The sequence below is a fragment of the Cryphonectria parasitica genome (genome assembly GCF_011745365.1).
Source record: "Cryphonectria parasitica EP155 unplaced genomic scaffold M406scaffold_5, whole genome shotgun sequence".
Taxonomy (NCBI): Eukaryota; Fungi; Ascomycota; class Sordariomycetes; order Diaporthales; family Cryphonectriaceae; genus Cryphonectria; species Cryphonectria parasitica.
Window position 1 is genome coordinate 271095 of NW_024468913.1, and position 21503 is coordinate 292597.

At 53.8% G+C, this 21503-nt stretch overlaps 7 protein-coding genes across 7 annotated transcripts; 2 read left to right on the forward strand and 5 right to left on the reverse strand.

The window, feature by feature from the left end:
- Positions 1 to 150: 150 nt before the first annotated feature.
- M406DRAFT_42085 (uncharacterized protein) lies at positions 151 to 1875 on the reverse strand (the record flags this gene model as incomplete). The annotated part of the gene is made up of 3 exons (XM_040924181.1): positions 151 to 1165; positions 1553 to 1662; positions 1792 to 1875. 3 exons carry the CDS (start codon positions 1873 to 1875, stop codon positions 151 to 153), a joined length of 1209 nt encoding a protein of 402 aa, XP_040775091.1.
- A 1583-nt stretch (positions 1876 to 3458) lies between these two features.
- M406DRAFT_346433 (acyl-CoA N-acyltransferase) lies at positions 3459 to 4691 on the reverse strand. The gene is made up of 2 exons (XM_040922187.1): positions 4614 to 4691; positions 3459 to 4485 (listed from the first exon to the last, which is right to left on the reverse strand). Exon 2 carries the CDS (start codon positions 4450 to 4452, stop codon positions 3751 to 3753), a length of 702 nt encoding a protein of 233 aa, XP_040775092.1. The 5' UTR covers positions 4453 to 4485; positions 4614 to 4691; the 3' UTR covers positions 3459 to 3750.
- Positions 4692 to 6350: 1659 nt separating this feature from the next.
- M406DRAFT_216321 (uncharacterized protein) lies at positions 6351 to 8983 on the reverse strand (the record flags this gene model as incomplete). Its single annotated transcript, XM_040915483.1, has 4 exons — positions 6351 to 6427; positions 6498 to 7572; positions 7685 to 8425; positions 8798 to 8983. Coding segments are annotated over 4 exons (2079 nt in total), but the record flags the coding sequence as incomplete, so codon positions are not given.
- Positions 8984 to 14902: 5919 nt separating this feature from the next.
- On the forward strand, positions 14903 to 16300 carry M406DRAFT_322492 (uncharacterized protein). Its single transcript, XM_040919646.1, has 2 exons — positions 14903 to 15188; positions 15270 to 16300. The coding sequence occupies exons 1-2, from the start codon at positions 14910 to 14912 to the stop codon at positions 15585 to 15587; spliced, it is 597 nt and encodes a 198-aa protein (XP_040775094.1). The 5' UTR covers positions 14903 to 14909; the 3' UTR covers positions 15588 to 16300.
- A 10-nt stretch (positions 16301 to 16310) lies between these two features.
- On the reverse strand, positions 16311 to 17892 carry M406DRAFT_277618 (FAD-linked oxidoreductase). Its single transcript, XM_040918321.1, has 2 exons — positions 17401 to 17892; positions 16311 to 17329 (listed from the first exon to the last, which is right to left on the reverse strand). The coding sequence occupies exons 1-2, from the start codon at positions 17853 to 17855 to the stop codon at positions 16471 to 16473; spliced, it is 1314 nt and encodes a 437-aa protein (XP_040775095.1). The 5' UTR covers positions 17856 to 17892; the 3' UTR covers positions 16311 to 16470.
- A 1222-nt stretch (positions 17893 to 19114) lies between these two features.
- On the reverse strand, positions 19115 to 20677 carry M406DRAFT_346436 (uncharacterized protein; the record flags this gene model as incomplete). Its single annotated transcript, XM_040922188.1, has 3 exons — positions 19115 to 19764; positions 19865 to 20225; positions 20642 to 20677. The coding sequence occupies 3 exons, from the start codon at positions 20675 to 20677 to the stop codon at positions 19586 to 19588; spliced, it is 576 nt and encodes a 191-aa protein (XP_040775096.1). The 3' UTR covers positions 19115 to 19585.
- A 346-nt stretch (positions 20678 to 21023) lies between these two features.
- Positions 21024 to 21443, forward strand: M406DRAFT_243845 (uncharacterized protein; the record flags this gene model as incomplete). Its single annotated transcript, XM_040916233.1, has 1 exon — positions 21024 to 21443. A coding segment is annotated over one exon (420 nt), but the record flags the coding sequence as incomplete, so codon positions are not given.
- Between the last annotated feature and the right edge of the window lie 60 nt (positions 21444 to 21503).

The following is a 21503-nucleotide window of genomic DNA, read 5'->3' on the forward strand; positions in this document are numbered from 1 at the left end:
GAACATAACACATTGCATTGAGTTACAAATTAAGAATCTCAAAGGTATACCCGACGCCCCTCTACACATTATGCTCGTGCCCTCCTAGCCTCATGTCATTTTCACCACCAGAGCACCCATCGTCGGATGCTCATCCCAAAGAAAGCCTCTTCAAGATGTGGGCGCCACGTTCTGTGCCAGCTGCTCGAGCGGCCACTTGATAGCGCCTCGCCACTTGGGCGAGATGAGCTTGTCTGCGTCGGAAGCTATACTAATGCCCCAGCCCTTGAGGAACCAGTTGTTCTCTTCGGCCTTGTATAGGATACAACAGTAGTGGACCAGGACCAGCAGGGCCACCTCGTTCCGCTGCCTCAGCAGTGTGATGTAGTCCTCTGCGATGGTGATGGGCCAGTAGGTTGCGACGCGCATCTCGGAATCCTTGGTGGTCCGGACGGCCTTCTCGGCGGCGTCGAGGAGCTTTGTGATCTCGAGGTTGACGAGGATGCGCACGATGCGGCTGATGCTCTCGTCCTGGTTGATCTGGTCCTCGAGGGCGCGCAGTTCCTTGACCATCTGTTCCATAAAGGGATTGACCCGCTTGTGTGCCTTGAAGTGGAAGAGGTCGCGGAAGTAGCCCGAGTGGATGGTGGGCTCGGACGAATGAAGCACGCTGGCCACACCCCTGTCGAGGATGAAGACATCGATCATGTCCTCAATGGTGGGCGTTCGCTGGCCCACGACGACCTGCGGCGGCGAGTCACTGGACCTGATGTTGGCGAAGGATGCGAATGCCCCGACGAGCAAGAGAGAAGACGCCATGAAGAGCGCGTGGCAGTTCTCGGTGGTGATGTTAGCCAGGTGTGCCCGCATGCCCTCGATGGACCTGTTCTGGTGCTGCGAGGCGAGCAATAAGAGCTCGCTGCGGCGCTCGGGCTCTAGGTAGGCCATGTGGAAGGCCGCCACGGCGAGGATCTGGTGTATGATGAAAGGGTACTTGAAGGAGAGATTGGGGGCCAGCTTCTGCCAGACGTGGAGCTCGTCCTGGGCCCTCGGCATGGTGTGCGACGTGACCACGCTGTAGTGGTGCATCAGCTCGAGGTCCTGGATCCATGCCGCCTCCCTCTCGCCGCCGGTGGGAAGCATAAACTTGTCAAAGTAAGGGAACGCGGTCTGGGCTGAAGTTGGCCTATGTGCCGTTTGGCTGTTTCCGTCCAGGTCGACATAGCCAGGAGCTTCGGCGGCTGGCAGATCTGTGAGATCGGTGGATGTTCGGGCCAGAAAAGCAGACGAGGGCGACTGGTTGAAGTCCGTAAGAGAGCGCCTCTGTGACCACAAGGTACGTCAGAACTGTGCCAATAGAATTTAAAGGTGTGTGTTTGTGTGTGTGTGTGTGTGTGTGTGTGTGGTACGAAAGAAGAGGAGCAACAGGCAGATGTTCCAGTTGTCCGCACACGAGGAGCGCACGAGGAGCGTGAGTGAGTCTTCTCTTACCGGATCAGTCGTGATGATACTGTGCGCAGAGGTGCTCTCCGGGCTCATGCTCGAGGTATTGCTGACTGCACGACTCCTCGACTTCGCGGGCAGCTCCCGCCTCGACGGGCCTCCCGCAGGAGGAGGGTTATCAAGCAGGCTGCATCTCACATCGTGTCTCACGCATGCCGAACAAGGCCTCTTCTCATCACACTGTCAAAAGAAGACAAAAAGATGAATTAGTAAAAAGTCCAAGAAAGAAACCAAAGACGTCTCATCATTTGCCACAAGCCCTGCGTTGCGGAAGAGAAAGCAGCACTGCAGCAACAGACGGACCAGCACCGGATGAAATAACCATACCTTCACCCTCCTCTGTCGGCAACGCAAGCACCCATTGCGCGATTTGGTATACCCGAGTCGCGGCATCGAGGCGACCGAGCTTTTCCCCCGTCTCCCTTTCTCTCCCAAGCCTTATTACTCTGCTGCGCGAGGCCCAACCAATGAAGGAGCCTCTCTTTCTGGCTCTGACGCTCTTTCGTTTCTGGTCTCGACCGTGTATTTATTACCGAGACCGAGAGCGAGGGTTGATACTCCCCGCCCGGCGCCAGGGTATCGGACGAGCGTGGCCCAGAGCTATAGTGCTGGGTGGCGGGCCCGGTGCTTTTGGGGGAGAGAGGACGGAGAATAACAGAAAACAAAGGCGAGTTGATCGAGTGCCTTGAAAATCCGTTTCGGAAAAAGCTTCAGGTTGGATGGAACGTCCAAGCCCAAGGGAAATGAATGACGATCGACCAGTTTTGCTGAAGAAGGAAAGGGAGGGGGATCATCAAAGTTCAGCACTTGAGAGGGGCAATTTGGGGGAGACAGACGAATTGAGGTAGGAGGCGCAGGCTCGATTGGCGCAAGGCAGGACAAGGCAGACAGGCGGGGATAAGACAGGCAGACAGACAGACAGACAGACAGACAAACATTGACTGTGGGACGCTCTCCGGACGCTGCGGATGCTATGCTTGGTGCACGTTTTCCTGAAACCGGGCGAACGACCAGGGATCAGCCCGCTGAACGGGCACTCAGCATTGAAGCAGGCACTGTAGTTTTCGGCCAGCGGATAAATTTTCAATCTCGCTAGCCCTTTTTTCCTGTTGGCCCTAGAGACACGACTCAGCACATTACCCGCAGCGCAGGCCTACTATGAGCGAGTAGTGCTGCATGCAGTGACAGCTCAGGCATTTATTTAATGCAAGGTACATGCCGGAGATATGGCAACAGAACTAGGTACATACGTCGTTGCCAGCTCGATCCTCTGCTGCCACGTTGATAGCCTTACAATAACACCTAGTCTGAGGCTTGGCTTTTCCTGCTCAACGCGACACAATCTTTTTGTCGGGAATGCGTTTCTTCCCACTGGTCCCGACAAATAAAGGGTTGCTCATGTACCATAGTACGCGTCAACCTTACTCGTATCACCTGCATGAGTACTTTTTCAGTCCGCTATTTTGGTTCTCGTTAAGCTTTTGCCATGATAACGATCCACTACCAACAGCTTGGCACTTTCCAAAGAGCTGATCAATGGTGATCTAGATCTTGGTTCATGGCCTTCCCTTTCTGGAAAAGGTTGGGCGTGCGCAGGTCTCCGTTTCGGGGCCGATGGAGCCTCCACATACAGATTGAATGTCGAGGCGTACTTTGAAGGAACTGCTTGAGCATGGCAGGAGAAGTCTAATTGTTTATTAGTAAGTGCAGAATCTGTGGGAGAATTTTAGTCATAAGAGGCGGGTCCTATGGGAAGGCGCTTTACTGAGGGGGTGCGCTACAGGAGGAAAGAAGGAGGGAAGACCCGAGCTGGTTGAAGCTTTCTAGGAAGCGCGAGGCAGGTGCTTGCCTGGCACGCACGGGCCAGGGAGGTCGCTGAACCCCTCCCACCCAGAATCAATGCCTTCTCCCTGGGCCTCTTCCACCTTTTCACGAGTGTTGCAATGAGATAAGCTCCATTTGGGGATCAGAGTGATGGGGAGACTATAATACTTGTTTATTTTTACTACTATGTACTTCGATATACAGTCTGAATCCGGTCCCCCTTTTCTTTTCCTTTTTTTTTTTTTTTTTTTTTTTTTTCAAGTTTTGCATGAAAGCAGAGCCACCTTGCCCCATTATTACATGACCTTGAAAATGACCTTGAGGCCTGTCAGTGTACGCAGGCCTCTCTGACCCTTGACTGGATTAGCGACAAGCCCAAACGCATGTGTATCTGATCCGATGACGGCCTCATGACCACAATCGGGCGCGTGTATGTGCTTCTGCTCAATTGTTGTGGCCGGCAGCCAGCCTCGCAGCTTTCCACTCCCTATCCAGGATCGAATAGTGCACCATGTCCCAATACCTCTCGTTGCTGAAAATGACCTCGCGACTCCGGCCCTCGTATACGAACCCGATCTTCTTGTACGCCTTCCTGGCCCTGTCGTTGTACTCGACGACGTCGAGGCTGACGCTGTGCAGATTGCCGAAGCGGAAGGCCCAGTTCAGCACCCAGTCGATGGCCTCGGGCCCGAACCCGTTGCTCTGGTGCGCAGCGGCCAGGGCGAGGCCGAGCGTGGCGCTGCGGTTGTGGGTCGTGGGATGCACGGGGTTTTGGCCGCCGTAGTCAAGACATATGAATCCAATAGGCACAGGCTTCTTGGACGACAAGCCGTTTCCTTCTGAATCCTCCTGTTGTGCGTCTGCTGATGCTGGCAGACAGATCATGACCGCGAGCAGGCTTGCCTCGAGCGCGCTGGCTATGCCTTTGGTGGAGCTCTTGGTGGGCGGCCGGAGCATTCCACCCCCGCTCATGGCGACATTGACGGGGTCGGCGTTGATGGCCTGGATGATGCCCAGGTCATCCTCATCATCGGCCGAGATGGAGCGGTAGACGAGACGCTGCGAGCGCCAGGCGTGGGCGAGGTCTAACCTCAGCCCTGCCACGTCGCGAGCAGTGTCGTCGACTTGAATCGGCTGCGCGCCCATAGTTAAGGTACGCAAGGGTGGGCGGAAACGTGACTGCAGGATTGATCTCCTCGGCTTTTGTCAGTGGCGTGTTCGCGTACGCGAAGCTTGATTTTGCCCCCCCCCCTGCTCCCTCTCTCTCCATGTGTTTGGATGGGAGCTGTGGAAGTGGTTATACTTACAACGAAAAACAGTACAGTATGTAATTATAACAAATACCAGTCACTTTACAGTTGTATAGGTCGTGACTTCTCGTGTTTTGCTTTCAGCGCATGTCGTTCCAGGAGGTGTGGATTGCCGACACTCCACTTTCTCTGGGGGAGGACACACACAAGTAGGTTAACGGTTGCATGGAGCTGAGCATACCCGCAGGCGTTCAGTGCCATGGTAGTGATGAAGCTCGCCAAGCTAGGTCAAGCGTCGCAAGCCACAGTCACAGTATCAAGTCGTATCCTGGCATATATGCATGAAACTCGAAACAATCACATAATTGGACAGGGCAAGTTAGGCCCGAGTTGTTCCCTCCTCGCTCGGACCAACCACCCTCACATCTTCTAGCCTACCAGCGGGGACCTCTGGGAGCTGGACACGTATGTAAGCAAGCATACAAGAGATGGGTGTGTCAATGTCATACTACAAGCATTTGGTGACGGTATGACGCAAGAGGCAGATCGGAACAACGGCTGTGTGCGCTTGGATATGTCATGGAAGACTACGAGAGGGTTATATTGGAAGATACAAAGAATACCTTTGATGATGAATTCAGGGAATCAGAGGGGTATAATATATACTGAAAACTCTCAAAATTCTCGCTGAAGCATGACACCGTTTTGCCCTTGCTAATATGCTCTCCATAATCTCTAATTGAACTTGTTGGCTGGCAAGATGGCATTCCTCACCACAAGACCAGACCAATCTCCACGCCGTCAAAATCCTTCTTCTCTTTCTTCTTCCATCAGTGAATAGTGCGCATGCCGTGGTGTCTCGCCTGAAAAACTCCGTTCCCTATCTGTTATGTATCACTCTTCTCCACGCTTGTTGTTCATGGATCCCTCTCTTATTCTTTTGCAATTTCTCGTCGCAGAACTTCAAGGCCCAGATACATTTCGAGGATCAAAAACCCCGATGGGCCACTGTCCCAACGGCACATCGGCCATCTCGCCGCCCGCACCCGCTTCGTCCGGTCCTCGCTGCGCGCCACCGCCAAGCGACAGCAGGGCACTCGCGCTGTACCGATCTTGGATCGACGGGACGCCCATCGTGTGTGTCCATTCGTTCCACGAGTTGCCTGCGACGGGGACGCCCATCCAGTGGCCTCCGCCGGCTATGTGGTTAGGCTGGGGCTGGTGCTGGTGCTGGTGCTGGTGCCCGTGAGACGGAGCTGCGGGCTGGGGTTGGCTGCCGTAAGATATCATGTGGTCGTGCTGCATTGTGCTTTGATGCGACGTGCTGTTGGGTGGGCTGTGGGCCATCTGTGCTGCTGCTGCTGCTGCTGCCGCCGCCGCCGCCGCCGCCGCCGAGGTGGCGTAGTGGTACGAGTGGTGGTGGTGCGGGTGGTGGGAGGAATCATCGGCCAAAGGCGTGTATGAGGTGCTGGCACTTGTCGTCGGTGTGCCGAGTTCCGGATAAGCCATGTGTGAATAGTTCGTGTTGATCTGGGTCAGGGGCGAGCTGTAGTACGATGGTGTAGCAGCAGCAGCCTGAGCAGCAGCAGCAGCCGCCGCCTGCATACTGCCCAGGCGTGATGGCATAGCCATCTGTTCTGAGGCGCTGCTGCTCGACATAGGACCCGGTGTTGTCGAGGCTGATCTCGATACATGTTCTCGTCTGGTAGTGATGGGGCTATAGTTGCCATGCTCTGACGATCTAGTATTCTGGGGCTGTTGTGTGTGCGTTGGCACGCTGCTGCTCTGTCCAGAGCCCATTTCTTGCTCGATGCTTGCTATTGTGCGGTCGATGACTGATGTGATCTGGTCCAGAACCTGTGCGTCGGAGGCTCCTGTAGTGAATAAATCATCGAGTAAGTAGTGGTCACCCAGGATGATCATCTCAAGATAAGCACATACCAATATATTTCAGGATCGCCTTCACGACAAAGAGACCCATGTCCATATACTCCTTCAGGTCGTCCAGGTCTGCAGGGGTCGTCTCCGTGCGCCTGTTCCACAACGAGGCCAGCAGGGTGAAGATAGCAGCCACGTACACCGTCATCTGGTACCAGGTAGTGTCCAGAGCCTTGTGCCTGGCCAGCTCGCTGGCCGTACTCAACAGCTTTCTCGAGTAAATCTCGCAGACCTCGTGGTTCTCGGCAACGATTGCAGGGTCGCTCGTGGCGCAGTGAGAAGGGTGGCGGAGGCAGAGCAGAAACTCGTAGCATGCACAGTCGAGATACTTGGCGTGCACGGAGAGCTCTGCCGCGGGCCTGTCTGGCCTCAGCTGGTCGCGCAGATCCCTGTGGAAGGCCCAAAAGTCTTGCTCGACCCGCCGCAGCTCGTGGGCGTATCTGTCGGGGCTCTGCCGCGCAGAATACACACTGTTCCACATGTCCATGAAGAGAAACGACAGCCTGAAGCTGGTGAGGGCGGGGATGCAGTCGCTCTCGCCGATCCTCGCCGGGTCGGTGATGCCGCCTTCATCTGTCAGGCACTCGTCAGGAATGGCAATGGGGAAGCCCACATCGATATCCTCGGCCCGGATGGGCATGGGCTTGCCCAGCCGTCCAAACAGCGAAACTACCACCCCGAAGAGCGACCAAAAGATGCGTTTCCGCATCTCGTTCTCAAAGGTGGTCAGCTCGTGCCCGCCCAGGTACGCCCGGTGCATGTTGGACTCGATCACCCTGTTCCATGCTAGCGAGGCGATGAGATAGGCCGGTCCAGGTTTCGGGAAGCTGCGGCAGTGTGTTGCCATAAGGACGAGGGCTTGTGCTGCCGCCAGCGACATCTCTCCTGCAAGGTCCCACGTCTTGTCGACACTCCAGTGGTAGTGGATGTTGGAGAGGTTGTTTAGCTCGGCCCTCCTATCTGGGTCCTCGCCATTCCGACAGGCAGATTGCCAGTACATAATGGCGAGGACCATGTGGACGATGACGAGCTCCGCCTTTGTTGGCGTGAAGTCTGGATCGTCGTATATTCGAGACAGCTATATATCGGCAGGACAATGAAGAATGAATTTGTTAGACTGCGTCTAGGCCAGATGCTGATTGTGAGAAGTCCCCCTTTGGAGAAAAGGAGCCATGGAAATGTGCGCATACCAACTTCATATACGTAGGTTTGTGGAGCACCGGTACGAAAGGTGCTGTCGTTATAAAAAAGAAGTCGGAGAATCTAAAGGCGTCGTATCGAGAAGGCAGTGGTGCGTCCCTGGACGGGTTGACTTTGGCAATGGAATTGCAAAAGGACTGGAGGGATTTGTTGTATAAAGGCGCCGCATTGGATATACCAGCAGGAGGCCCGTCCATATCAGGGGCGCCGAAGGAGGTGATGTCGATCCTGGTGCCGAGGATGGACAGTTGTGTGCCGTCAATGCTGCTGAGAGGTGCGATGTCCTTTGCAACACCCAGATGCCTACCGATGGGCGCCATCGTGCTTGTGCTCGTGCTTGTGCTCATGCCATGTATTGGTAATGAAAAATGATGGCTCGGACGCGGGCTATTATTCGATGATCGGGCATGATCGTTGGCGTCACTGGTCCACGACGACCCAGACTGTGTCCACAGACTTTTAGAAGCCGACTCCGCCTCCAAGTCAAGAGGTGTCTCTGATACCTGGGTAGAGGAGGGCTGCCATGGTCGGACCTGGACCCCTTTGCCTTCAAGTAGCTTCTCGAGGTCTCGTATATGGGTGAGCATGCTCGTCTTCTCTCGCTCCAGCTGTTGGAGATAGCCACGTCGCTCCGTCCTGCCGGTTACCCTGTCGGTGACATAGCATTCCAGATTCAACTGGGTGCAATTCGTGCATCCGTCCGGGAGCGCATCGCACCGAATCTTGCGAACCTGTATTCGAGTAGCACAAGCAGGTCAGACAATGCCATTTTTATGGGATCGTACAGCATGACTGTAGTAGTAGTCGGGAGGAGGAGAAGGAGGAGGAGGAGGATCAGGACATCCTGCAGTGCCAGAACTGCGTGAGGTTCGTCCTCTCCCTGAAGTGTGTTCCTTTCTTTTTTCCGTCTCGACTTCCTTCGATTTGTCTCTCAATCGCAACCCATCAAATTTGAAGTAGGAAATAAAACGATGCGACGTGTCTGGCTCACACTACACTGGTAGCACTTGAGAGGCGAATTAGGATACCCGCATCCAGGAAGACAACATACACTGCTGGCGACATACCGTTGATAGGGGAGATCTTTAGGATGTACGACGTACCTTGCAGCGGTCACAAGCCTGTCCTGTTCGTGAATAGGAAGATAGCTTGTTCTTGACGACCGAGGAGAAGTCTCCCCTCCCTCTCCCCACCCTAGCGGCCTTTTGTTTTCCGGTTCCAGACGGACTATCCGAAGGCGAAGCCGTGCCATCATCGCCTGGCCGCTTGGGAGGACGTCCAGCAGGCATCCCGTGGTTGCGTCCTAGAGGTGAACCCTGTCGACGTAGGTCGAAATGGCCGTTTGATCCGACTCGATGGTTTCCCCAGATTAAAGGTTTGTTATCCGTGAGACGGATCTTGCCGGCCAAGGACGGCTACTCGCAGGGTTTGAGAGGGTATGGAAATTCGGTGGCGCCGGTGTGAGCTGGTGTATTAATTACTGTTCGTCGTGGTCTTGCGGCTCCTCCCCAATGGCTTCTTAATAATATCTCTATCCTCCACAGGATGAACCAGACGGGAGCGAGCCTTTTTTCCTTGTTATTTCCCCCCCCTTCGGAATGTACCAACAGCCGAGCCCTCTTGCTTATGGGTGAGCACAAAAGTACTGTTGTTTTCCCCCAGGGAGCCTGAGTACTAAGTAGAAACAGAAGAGGGCCGTGGCGCACCACCTACAAGGGCGGTAGGGTTACTTGGTTCGGGCCGATCAGTGGAAATCCGAACCCGGAAAAGGGAGGAGTGCGCCAATAAGTAAATAAGTAAACAAAATGCGAGTCTACAGGTGGATGTACCAGAGGAAGACCCTTTAGTTCGGTTCGGCTGTCTTGTCGTCCCTGATCCTGTCAGGCGGCGGAAGCAAATGTCTGGCGTGGGTGCATAGGTGCGCGTATCTATCGTGAACTGTGTGCGTCTGGTGTGTGTGTGTGTGTGTGTGTGTGTGTGTGTGTGTGTGAACAGAGTCCGCCTGCGTGATTGATGTCCCAGTAATGTAAGGGAAGACCAGGAAAACGAATGACACTGCAACATAAACATTCAATCAGTAGGCTTTGACGGTTAACCGGGTGGAGGGGAAGGGCAGGCTCGTAGATGGGTTAGGTAGTACCAGGCTGGGGACAGAGCGCCCGCTTTGTTTTGCCTGTTGAGCTGCGGTAGGGATATCGGCTTTTCTTTTTATTCATTATTTTTTATTGTTCTTTTCTCTCTCTCTCTCTCTCTCTTACTTTATTTTGATTCCTTCCTCGTACTGTCCTCCTTGTTTCCCACCCCTGAGGCCCCCCACGCTTTCAAGATCGTCCCGAGGATCACCGTTGTGAAAAAGTTGCCTTACCTTGCCAGAAAGAAAGAAAGAAAACAAGGCGTCCCGAGAAATCGGTTTGCATGATGGCCCCTGTTTCTGGGTTTATTTTCAGGGTGGGTGGCATTTGCACTCCTGATACAGGACCTCTCTGCGCGAAAAGTTAGCCCCAATGTCCATGAACTGCATGCCCAGAATGGATTGCTCTTCTGCACAAAAGGGCCGTGCCAGAAGGGAGTGGGGGGAGAGAGATCTTCCCTGATTGCATTCGCAGGCTGGGTCCCGCGTGGCACGGAGGCTATTGCTACACTGTGCTGCAACTACTGCGGCCCGCTGCCCTCTAGTACAACAAAATGGATACTTGGGGACCCGCCTCGGCCTGGGGTTCTCGCATGGAACCTCCACGCTGGATGTTGTTCTGGATCGATCCATGTAAGACCATCGGAGGGGCCCCATCTGGCATCGTTACAGTCGACGGGAGGTTTGATAGCCCATACCATGGTGCATCTGCTCACCCCCACTGATACGACACAAGTGCCGCGAGCTAAAAATGTCAAGAGGCCGGGCTGTCGAGGGTGGTGTGCAGTCGATGTCTGGCGGCAAGCTTAATTTGTCAAGTGGCTCGCTACATAGTATTCACTGCCTGTGGTCCGTACGTTTTGTGAGCGGGGCCCTGGCTGCCTTGGACTCGACAAGGACCTCGACCTGGTTGGTGCTAGGGACCCTGGCAACGAATGAGCTGAAAAGACAGACAGACACGACATAGAGAGGGGGAGGGAGAGAGAGAGACACGACGACTGCGTGGCGTGTCCTTCCGGGAATTTAGCAATAGTACAGTACATACGAGGGCGATATGTGCCGTGTGGCGGCAATTCAGAAGACTATCTCAGCAGGGTCCCAATCTCCTGGAGATGAACCGCACGTGGGATCTGGGGAATTAGACAGGCGGTCAGGGGGGGCCTTCGAGGGCTGGCACTGAGAGCGCCCTAACAAAATTGGGCGTGGGCGTGCCCAATTCTAATATTCAGTGGGTACTATCGTCTGCCCCAAAAGCCGGCTCATTTCCATTTGAAGACTGACCTGGCTGCCTGGGAAGAAACATGCCTGGGTAAAGTGGATGGAAATCATGTGGCTACTATTAACGACTGCAGATCCCACATTACCGTGTACATGCTTATATCCAGCGACGGCTGATAGTTGCGCTGCCTCGTGTGATGAGACGGATGTCGCTCTCTGTAGAGTGACAATGCCCACTTATTCGGATCTAAGGTAGACCAACAAGGTTGAGATAGGCGGAAAGTGCCAAGGGTTCGTCTAGTAAATACGGTGTCGGGGTGTTTACTGTACTACCATAGTATGTACAAGAGCGTGCACTGCTGCAAAGCACAGATACCATGCTATTAAGATGCTAATTAAGACTGGATATGTCTTGACCGCTCTGGAGAAGGAACAAGACCACTCGTTCGGAGCTCTGGCATCCCGTCCAAGTCACCAAAAAGTCATGTCATCTCGGGGAGAACCAAGATGTGAACCCGAACAGTCTAGGACAGCCAACAGCACAACCAATTGTAGACATCGACCTGAAATTCATGGTTGATCCTAGCGAATGTCCATTATATTGACTTCGTGTCTCGACGTACGACTTCAGCTTGGGCTCTGTCCATGCTTATTGTGGCTGTTCCCGCTATTCTCATTCACAGGCTGATTTCAGCTCATCTCGATCGTTCAGCCTGACCCTTTCCCTCCCAAGGCTACTTGCGCAGGCCTGACCCTCGCCACCGGCAAGCAATCCGATGTTGCTAGTCATCGATGCCAATAAGTTCCGCGTGTGTGACTTTGCAGCAAGAAATTCCCCGAGTTCCTGGACATGCTCCCTGCCTCCCGCTCGACATTTGGCGTCATGTGACTGAAGACCAAAAGTTCTGCCGTTGCACGGGAAGGCTTGACGGCAACTGCCCCTAGTGGAAGATGGAAATGCGGCTGACTATTAAATTCACTCGCTAGTAATTATATTGAGCATAACCATGGGAGCAAGGCACGGCCTCTCGTACTCAGCTGATGGTAAAACTTTCTTGTGATTCCATTGGTCTGGTATGACTTTGATACCATGAATCTCAAGCGCAGTCAGAGGTAGATTACTGTTATTGTTTTCACCCTGTTGACTTTGATATTCATGTCGGTCTTCTTCGCCGCTGGACGGTTTGAGAAAGCAACGGAAAAGGTGCACAAAATGTTTAAGCTGTGTGATTAGCTTCTAGTGGGTAAGAAAAGAAGGTGACCATGAATTATTAAACAGGACGTAACCTTCACTCCTAAGAAAGATGCTATCAACTTCCAGGTACCACTACACACTCGAGCAGGAGGCCTATGACGGTACTATAGTACATCCATGGATGCTCACAACACAAGATGTAGACAATTTACTGTGTGTTCATGCCTGCCCCCCAACAACATTCGGAAAACACCGCTGTACAAGCTAGCAGCGAGGTGGACCTCTGGGTCCATGACAAGCGGGTCTGAGCAAGTGTTGCTCAAAGGTCTCGACCAGACCCTCCAGGGGCACACGCACAGTATCCGATAAGCAACCTCGTGGAGCACTGGAATGATAGGCGCAGTCCTCATTGCGTCGTGCTTCCTTCTGCGCAGATCTTCTGCACAGACAATTACCTTGTCCGCCGCTTCATTGTGACGCATCATCGGAGGTTTCTTGACGGTGGGTTGATGGCAGCATGCAGGTTGGAAATGCAGCAACTGCATATGAAGATTGGCACACACGAGTAAGGATCTGAAAGCCCATCTTGAGAGGCAGTGGACGCACGCATCGTGGGAATCGATTCTTTTCTTTTACGTCTCCACGCGGTGAGTTATATTGCGGGGCGATAAGGGCTCTACTGGGAACGTGCAGCGAGCAGCCGGAAATTCCGGAGCGCGCATCAGGCTTCGCAGCACGGTGTTTGGACAAGTAGGTAGTCAAATCCCGATCGCAATTCGCTATGACAAATTCTTCAACCTCTGTGCTCTAGCATCGCGCTCGAGGGGCAGCGCCTTGGAAACGGCAAGAGACACATCCAGAGTGAAGAGAGTTACTATGGGTAGATGGGCTCTTATGGAGGTCTCTAGCTGAATCCAACCAAGTTTTACGCCAGTGCTGTACTACGTAGAACAGGGTACCTTTGTCTACATAGAAAAGGCCTAGCTAATGATCATTTCTATATGCGGTAGCAAGTTGCGAGGTGTCCTTAGAGTAGCACAGCAAAGCCTGCTTGTATCTTGAGGAGAGGGCAACTGCGCTAGTCGAGAATAGGCTGAGATGCCCTGCCAGCCTGCGTGCTGAATCCCAGCAACATAGCCTTGCGCCACAAATTCCGAGGACAACATACTATGTACATATATGCGAGATCTCCTTGGTAATATGCAAGTATCAGGGGCCCTGGCATCCTTTGTCGACCACCTGATGAGTCCTGTGATCAATATGTACCCTGCAGACGCTTTGTCCCGCCCATGAACACTATTCAAGGGATAGTGGGTTACTTGCAGATATTCCCTATGATTCAGGTCGGAGAATTGTCATTGCATGGTCGAAGGAAGAGAGTCCCCATCCTGGAACCTCGGGAGGACTCCGCCTTCTCCCACACTGTGTAGTGGATCCTTTTTGGTGGATTTCTCAACCATGACTGTGACACCGAGCTGCTATTCCGAGCCGAGGCAAATGAATTCGTTTGGATCGCCCCTCGCAAAAGCTAATTAGAGGCAGTTTCTGGTCACTTGCCTATTTGTTCGCAAGAGCTCTCATTACAAGGCTCGGTATTTGCGTCTTCTAGGGTGGATTCTGTATCTCTGTTAAATTCGCTGGCAGCAAGTCCGGACTTCATGATCAATATTTGCCAAAGTCTTGAACATGGTAGATATCCAGAGAATCTATCAAAAAAACAGGCCGAGTAAATACAAGTATGCAAAGTGTGAGCCCCCACTCTGGGTGCCCTGGTAGCTACTGGGTACTTGAGTAAGTGTGTGTTTAGAGTTCGTGATATGTGTCTCATCACTTCTCTTGCCAGCCCGCCCACCATCATGTAGAAGACACAAAAGTCGCCCAAAGATCGGAGCCCTGGGCAATTGAAACTTTGATGCATCACATAGTGGATGCATTGACAAATACGCTCGCCGATGGTTTGGATCGTCTGGATCATCTGATTGGACAATGAACAGTGGGCAACAGACTTTCTAAATGGCGTCAAGGAAATTTACTCATGATACGAAGTAAGCATTCGGCTATGTAGCATCTAAAATAAGTGCCACTGAGCAAGAAAGGGACTGGTTCTACGCCAGGATTAGTATTATATGCCTGAGAAGTGTTGATGTTCCTGGATGGTCCGTTACATATGTACTTTACTACACAATGAGTAAGGGGGAGCACTTTGTAAGCGCTGCTGAAACACAATGAGAGCGAGGCTATGGAAGCACCGCTGAAGCACCACTGACTGGACTGACTAGCGACGAGACACATGTAGACAGAAGATCCTGAAGTATTAAAGTCAGTTGCTTTAGTTGAGTACACCTTTTCCTCCATACTGTGACCACTCTACATAGTTTAATCATATGGTTCAAAAGCAGAGCTAGGTTAAAGTATCTTGGCAGGACGCAATGGTGCCTGTGGTAGCGCCCGGTGGGCAGGGGTGCGCCCCCAGGTGCCAAGTGCCAAATACCAAGAGCCAGCTGGTTACCCCTCTGCCAGGTGCCGTGCCCCTCCATGGAACGCATCCCCCCGCCAGCAGCGTCAGGCCTGGGCCTTGTATAACTTTTGCCTCTCCAAAGACCACAACACCACAACCCACGGCACCGCCCCTTTTGAAAAGGAGGGAGCATATCCCCAAGACCACCTTGCTATGGCACTCCTCGAGGCCGTCTCCCTGGAACACGTGCCAGCCTCGCACAGCGTTCACGTCGCCCTCTTCAGGAACGTATCCAACGCGGGGTTCCTGCAGTCGCAGCTCCTCGCCCGCAATCCCGACTTCGAGTACGCCTTCATCGACGCCACGACCATCGTCTCCCGCTTCCATGTCCTGTCCGCAACGTACAAGGCTCTCTCCGTCCTTCTCGACGGGAAGCTACGGTCTCCCAATGTTCATGCAGAGACGGTCATCGCGCTGAGTGTCAGCAACAACGTAAGTCCCAAACTCTCTCGACACACCCAGCTTTGCATAATGTTGCGCAGTGCTCTTCTAACGACAGTCTCGCCCCCTTAGATCTCAGAAGCCTATCGTCGCTACGGCATCTCACCCGAAGTTCAAGATATGATCGTTGTCAAGGTTCTCTTTCCTACCGACGAGCGACCTCACCCGCCCACCGCCGAACAGGTCTGGCAGCACCTTTCCGAGTCCGTGCAAGGAACAGCAGTCCCCTTCACCGACGAGGAAATCTCCAAGACGACGGACTGGCTCAAGGTCAACAAATACTACAAGCTCAACGGTGCGCCGTCTCTGAACGCTATCAAGGATCAAACCCGCAAGCTCAAAGAGTCCGAGATGCTCATCGTCAGCGCTATGGCCTTGCGCGGAGTCTGAACAGCCCCAAGTCTTGGATTCACACATTCCCAGTTCCTCCAACCGCCAATGTCTCATCCCTCGCCGGGAATTATCGAATCAGGGATTCTCCTATCAATACCGTGATTTGATCTCGTCGAGCAGAGCATACTACACGGTGTTAACGCGGAGAATGCAGCTACCTGACGATCTTCCCAACAGAGCACTTCTGTGCTTCATCAGATGTGTGTCAGTCGGCTCTGCGCAAATAGCGACAAGAACGCGTCGGATCGCTTGCTTAGGCCTAGGCATTGCTGCGGCCTTTTGCGATCCATGCCATCGCGTCTCCCGCCCATGGCTCCGCAATTGATACCAATACCATTGTTCTTGCGCTGCTGGATGAAGAAATCTGGAATAGCAGATGCTCATTGAAGGTGGAGGCTCTGTAGGCCAAAGTATGCCACGGGGACGCTCCGCGAGCAAAGTGACGGCTCAGCTCGCTTCTCAGTCCTTGGACGGGGCATCCCCCGAGCCATCCGGCGTTCATGTGTATGGCAAAGTTCAAAGGGCCTGGGCGACCGCATGATTTAGTCAAGCAAAGTGGCGGAGTAGTATTGTCGTGGCTGGCATCATCCATACTCGTTGCAGACCCTCATGAACGGTCTCCTCACGGAGGACAGAAGCGGCATAAGCCAACGAAGTCCAAGATACAATTACAGTCATGTGTATAAAGAGAAATGTCATACATAAATTCTACGTTGGTGTCATTATAGAGTATCATTCTTTCTACCAATTTCTGATGGTACTGTCATGTCTCACGAAGTTCGGGGCTTAGGATCAATCTGAACCTCAATCAAAAAAAAAAAAAAAGAGAAATAACGCTAAACACCGGTTCCCCCATTTACCCAATGATCAAGTCAAGCCCTTACGCCGTCACCCCCAATGCTGTCTTCACCCGCCTCCAAACCTCCGCCTTCATCGCATCCCGTCCACTCTGGGTCCTCCCTACCGCATCGCGATTTTCCTGCGCTCTGCGAAGGAGGTACTTCATACATTCGCCTGTGGATCCCCAGACGAGGTACTTGTACGCCCTTGGCTTGAATACCTCCTTCGCATGCTCGGCGGTGACTGCCCCGTCCTTGGAGGCAAGGATTTCACAGCTCACCTCGTCTGCCATCCCCTGTAGCTGTGCAAATGCGACTTCCGTCTCCGTCGGCCCCTCTTCCAGCACGCTGCGGGCCTTACGGACAGTGTCGGCATTGTGCGAGGCGAGGACCATGTTGACTGCCGGGAACTTCTCACCGCCCTTCTGAGCGAATTGCGCCAGGGGGCCAGCCCACTGGCGCCTGAGCAGCGCCTCCGCGATGCCGTTGTAGCACGCGTCAGTGTCGGCCTTGGTATCGTGGATGAGGTGTCGTGGGTCTGAACCTAGGTATGCACCACGCACGAGCTTCACGCCCAGGGTAAAGCCCTCTTGCTGTGCGGCGTGCAGGTGAGAGGCAAGGACTGAGGGCGTGGCCTTCAGATAGGCCTGGTAGGTGCCGTAGATCACTGCCTTGGCCGGACCGGACGATGACGAGGAGGGCTTGTTGTACTTGCGCATGTGCTCGAGCGTCCAGTCATCAATCCCGTGCTGAACTGCCTGCTGCTCCGCATCGAACAGGAGACGCACCCCACGTGAGACGGCGAGCATGCAGATCTCATCAATGGCATCTGCGAGGGCCTTTGGTGGTGGAAGGCGCTCGGAAAGGGTCCAGAGAGCCTGTCGGCCGGCGCCAGTGAACCTGTTTTTAGGAATCGTCAGCTTGTTTGCCCTTCAGGTTGCCTCTAAATATTCCCACTCCAAAAAACTTACTTCAGTGCAACAAAATCACCCTCATCCGCGAGCCTGACCGTCTCCAACGTGCCCTGGGCCCAATGTGTAAGCTCTCTCTTTACATGCTCCTCCAGCTCCTTGCTTTCGGCCCCACAGTTTGACAGCTCTCTAGTCTCCGCATCCGTGAGCACCACCTCCTTCGCATATCCCAGGATCACGCCTGAGAAACCCAGTCCCTTCAGTCGAGCGACAGTGCTGCGTACCTCGGCAGCGTTCTCTCCCGCACAGAATTGGGCGTAGAAAGTAGATTTGATGAGGAGCTTCAGCAGAGGGTTGCGGTCCGGGTTCAGCAGTCCATTGTTGGTATGCGCCAGTACATTCATAATTGCCAATGAGGGTGATAAGAGGAACGGTGATGAAGAGATGGTTGTCACAGCCAGAGAGCGAAGAATTGTCTGGAGGGGGAGGATAGATAGTGGTGCTTTGGCCCTCATGCCGTGGGACAGTGACGGTGAAATTGACTCGACGGTGGTATGCTGAAGAGGAAGAGTGGTATTTTCGGTGTGGTTGAGCGTCACTCCAGCCTGTCTCGTGGTCGTAGAAGAGTGTAGGGCACGAGATGTCGGTGTTGGTGCTGGCGGTGCCTGTGAGGATGTTGTGGAGGCCATGCAGTTAAACTGGGGTTGGCGGAGAGGTCGATATTTGAGATATGAAGCTGGGATTGTGCTGGTAGGTGCAGGCGTGCTTCCACGAGTCGAGACGGAAGGCACAAGAGGAACCGCCCTCCCCCTCGGGGTGGCAGTCAAGAGCGGCCGCATTGAAGCCATCGTGTGTGAGGGGTAAGGTGTAAGTGACGGATAAGGAAAACAAGAAGCAGGCAGCAGACGATGATACAGGTTCACACAAACTTTACCAACCGGAATGATCGGAAAGACCCAAGTTGCAAGGCGAGTATGAATATTGAATTACCGAAACAAGAGAGGTAGATATAATTGTCTTTGGCCAACCTCGTGAAGTCGGAGGCCAACCAACTTACTTGTACCTAGACGAAATCTAGGCCAGGGGAAAGAGGAGATCCCCCTTGGGCCTTTGACTGATGGAGCCATGTTCTTTATCTCCGGTAATCGCAACGACAGTACGACGCCTGGCGGTGACCGTGTCGATGATGACAAGCGGGCGGGACACTGGTCTGTTGTCTCGTGGCGGGACCTTTTTGGCCGATGTCGACCGTAGCAGTCATCCCTGCCGTTGCAGGATCTCCGACTAGCTATCTCCTCGCCTGCGGCCAAGAGCCTGCAGGATGCTGTGCTCAATTCACGGCCACTGTTGAAGTTACAGCAAGGCCGATCCCCTAGTGTCCTTATCGCGGGTGCACGTGTTGCTCCTCAGAATGCCGTGGCTAGCCGTTGGTCGACCAGCGCTTCGAGGTACATAATAAAACCATTGACAAATGAAACTGTTTCCATTTTGTCATTGTTTAAGCAGAAGCCCCGCCAGACTCTATTCGCCAAACACAGCGACATGATAGTCTCGTGACACGGCACAGTACGGAGCTGCCTTTGGGGAATAGCCTTCAGTACTGTGGTAGGTCGAGGCCGTGGATGATGCGAGATAGCGTTGCATGAAATGTGGGAAGGGGAACCCCAAAGTCGTCGGGGTCCCTAATCGAGGCGTGCCTGCAATGTGTGTGGTCGGTTTAGGTCGCTGGATGCGAGCATCTTAGCTTGGCCGTGCTTGCTTGGCCCGTTCGGTTGGCGTGCAGTTCGGCTCTTTGTGGATCCCGTTGGAGCTACTCATAGCATACATCCGATGTGCGGGGGCTGGCTTGACCTCGCTAGTCTGGCGGCCTGTCGACCTTTCGCCAGGGGGTGGTAGAACCAGAGCATGGCCAATAGCCCAGATCTGCTTTGTGTGTTCCACCACGTCCTTGAGTGAACCTTAGCGTAACAAAGATCCAGTGGGGAAACGGCTCAAGGAGGCTTAAGGATGGCAGGAGGCGCCTGGATGCTGCCATGTCTCCCGAAGCCGCTGCTTGGATCGAACAATAAGTCCAGCCCACGACGTAGACAGGACAAGAAATCAAGTCCGACAATCGGGCAGTGGCTCTTCTCGCATACAACCGTGCATGATGGCCGCGAAAACATCCCCTAAAGATGGTTTTTCCCAGTTCAGCAGAAGACAGGGGCGGTGCTGCGTCGGGTCTAGACAACCAGTGCCCAGGACCTCAAGGGGCTGTCGTCTCTTTCCCCTCAGCAACAGATCCGAAGCGTCTTCGAAACCAGTCAATGTAGCCTATGTGTCGACCTCGAGCTGCCCCCATAACATCCTGCATGCCACCGTAGACGAGGCCAACGACGAGTGCGGTCTTTGTCGTTCGAGCGGTCATGGCGAGGCTGAACCTATCTATACACATTCACACGATGGATCGTCAGCAGAGGCTCCCGACACGGCCCTCCAGTAATGACATGGGAGACAAGAGGCATGAACTCCAGAGTAGACATACTCCAAACACTGAAGCCACCAGCAACGGTCAAGGACGCCAGGACAGTGTTGACAAAGTCATTAGACTGGCGATAGTTGTCGTAGAGGTTCTCGATGGAGAACATGGCGGTGGTCCAGAAGGAGACCTTGGCACCCATTCGGACAGCCTCTCTCACGCTTGCCCTGGCCATGTTGTAGTTCTTGCTCTTGTGATACATGAACCACCCGGTGGGCGTGGTAGGCAGCTTATGGGCATGCTCTGCACGGAACTGAAGACCGGCCATTCTGCTGCCCTGTGAGAATCCCAGCGCAGCACCCACGCCGAATGAGCTCACGGCGGCGAGGATGACCCTGGTAGGAGCCATCAGGTGCAGGCGGGAGTTCTCAAGAGCGAGTCTCGCTTGTTCCTCCCGTGAGATCGGTGGTGGTTTCGGCCGGCTAAGGAGGGCCTGCCACTCCTCTTCGGTTTTGGGCGGTCGACTGAACATCTCGATAGTCACGTCGAGAGATCCAAGGGTTATCGAGGGGGTCGAGGCTCAGTGATACCGAGTCGGCGTAGTGTCTGGTAGGGAAGGAGTGGCGCAGTGTTGTCTCTTGTTATTGGGCCCTGGAGGATACCCAAAGTTGTTTGATGGGGTTTCTGAAGCTGGATTTTCCTACTTAGAGCATCCATGCTCGTACTGCCTGCCAGAGTAGGCAAGTAGCTAAGCTTCGGCAGAACAGGGGCCACCTGCTAAGCTGCAGACCCTGACGTAACCCTAGGCGGTACCTTTCAGGTATCTAGAAGCTGTGAACCTACTGTTGTGGTACCATGGTACGTTCGGTGGTCGCACATTCTGAAGCTCCTTGGACCTTTTGTCGACTTCTCTCAACTTCTCAACCCCCGAACTTGCTGGACGTCAACATTGTCAGCATCCTCACCTCAGTCCATATTTTCCGCTATCTCTACATATTTTCCACCAACGGACCAGGTGTATCCCGACTTCAAGTTTTAACGGTTTGAGGCTTGCACAACCTTTTCAGCTGTCAAGATGACGATGGTCAGTAGTTGCCGCGACGCGTTTCCACATCACTTTACGCGTTCTACGATTGGAGGCCCAGGGCACTCACGTCGCAAACCTTCTCGACGATGCTAACCTTTCTTGAAGCCGCCCTGGGAGGCTGTACATCAGGATCCACCCGACATGCCAATCTGTCTTTGCATGCGATATGGCATACATACCTTCTCCCTCCTCGTCAGCCCCCTTTCCACCTTCTCCGACATAACCGCCGAGCTGATCTTCGCCATCCGTGACCGAGATCGCAATGGAGATCCCAATAATCAAGGCCTGTCCGCCCGCTCTGGCGCGCCTCCCAAGCCCTTGCCGTCGTCGGACCAGGACGTACGCATCTCGTACGGTGTGCTACGGGACCCAAATGACAGTGAGAAAGGATGGACGGATCTGAAGATCCAGGGCGATGAGACCCCTGTCAAGAAGGGACTAAAGAATTCATCACTCGTGGCCTTCGTCATTCGAGATCCCAATGATCTCGACAAGCCACCTGAGTTTGTGGTTCAATGGCCTCAGCTCTCACCGGATGATGATGAGGATGAGGAGGAGGCCGCTGCGGAAGGGATGGCCACTGGAAAGGGGAAGCCAGAGGCAGGGGATGAGGGCGAC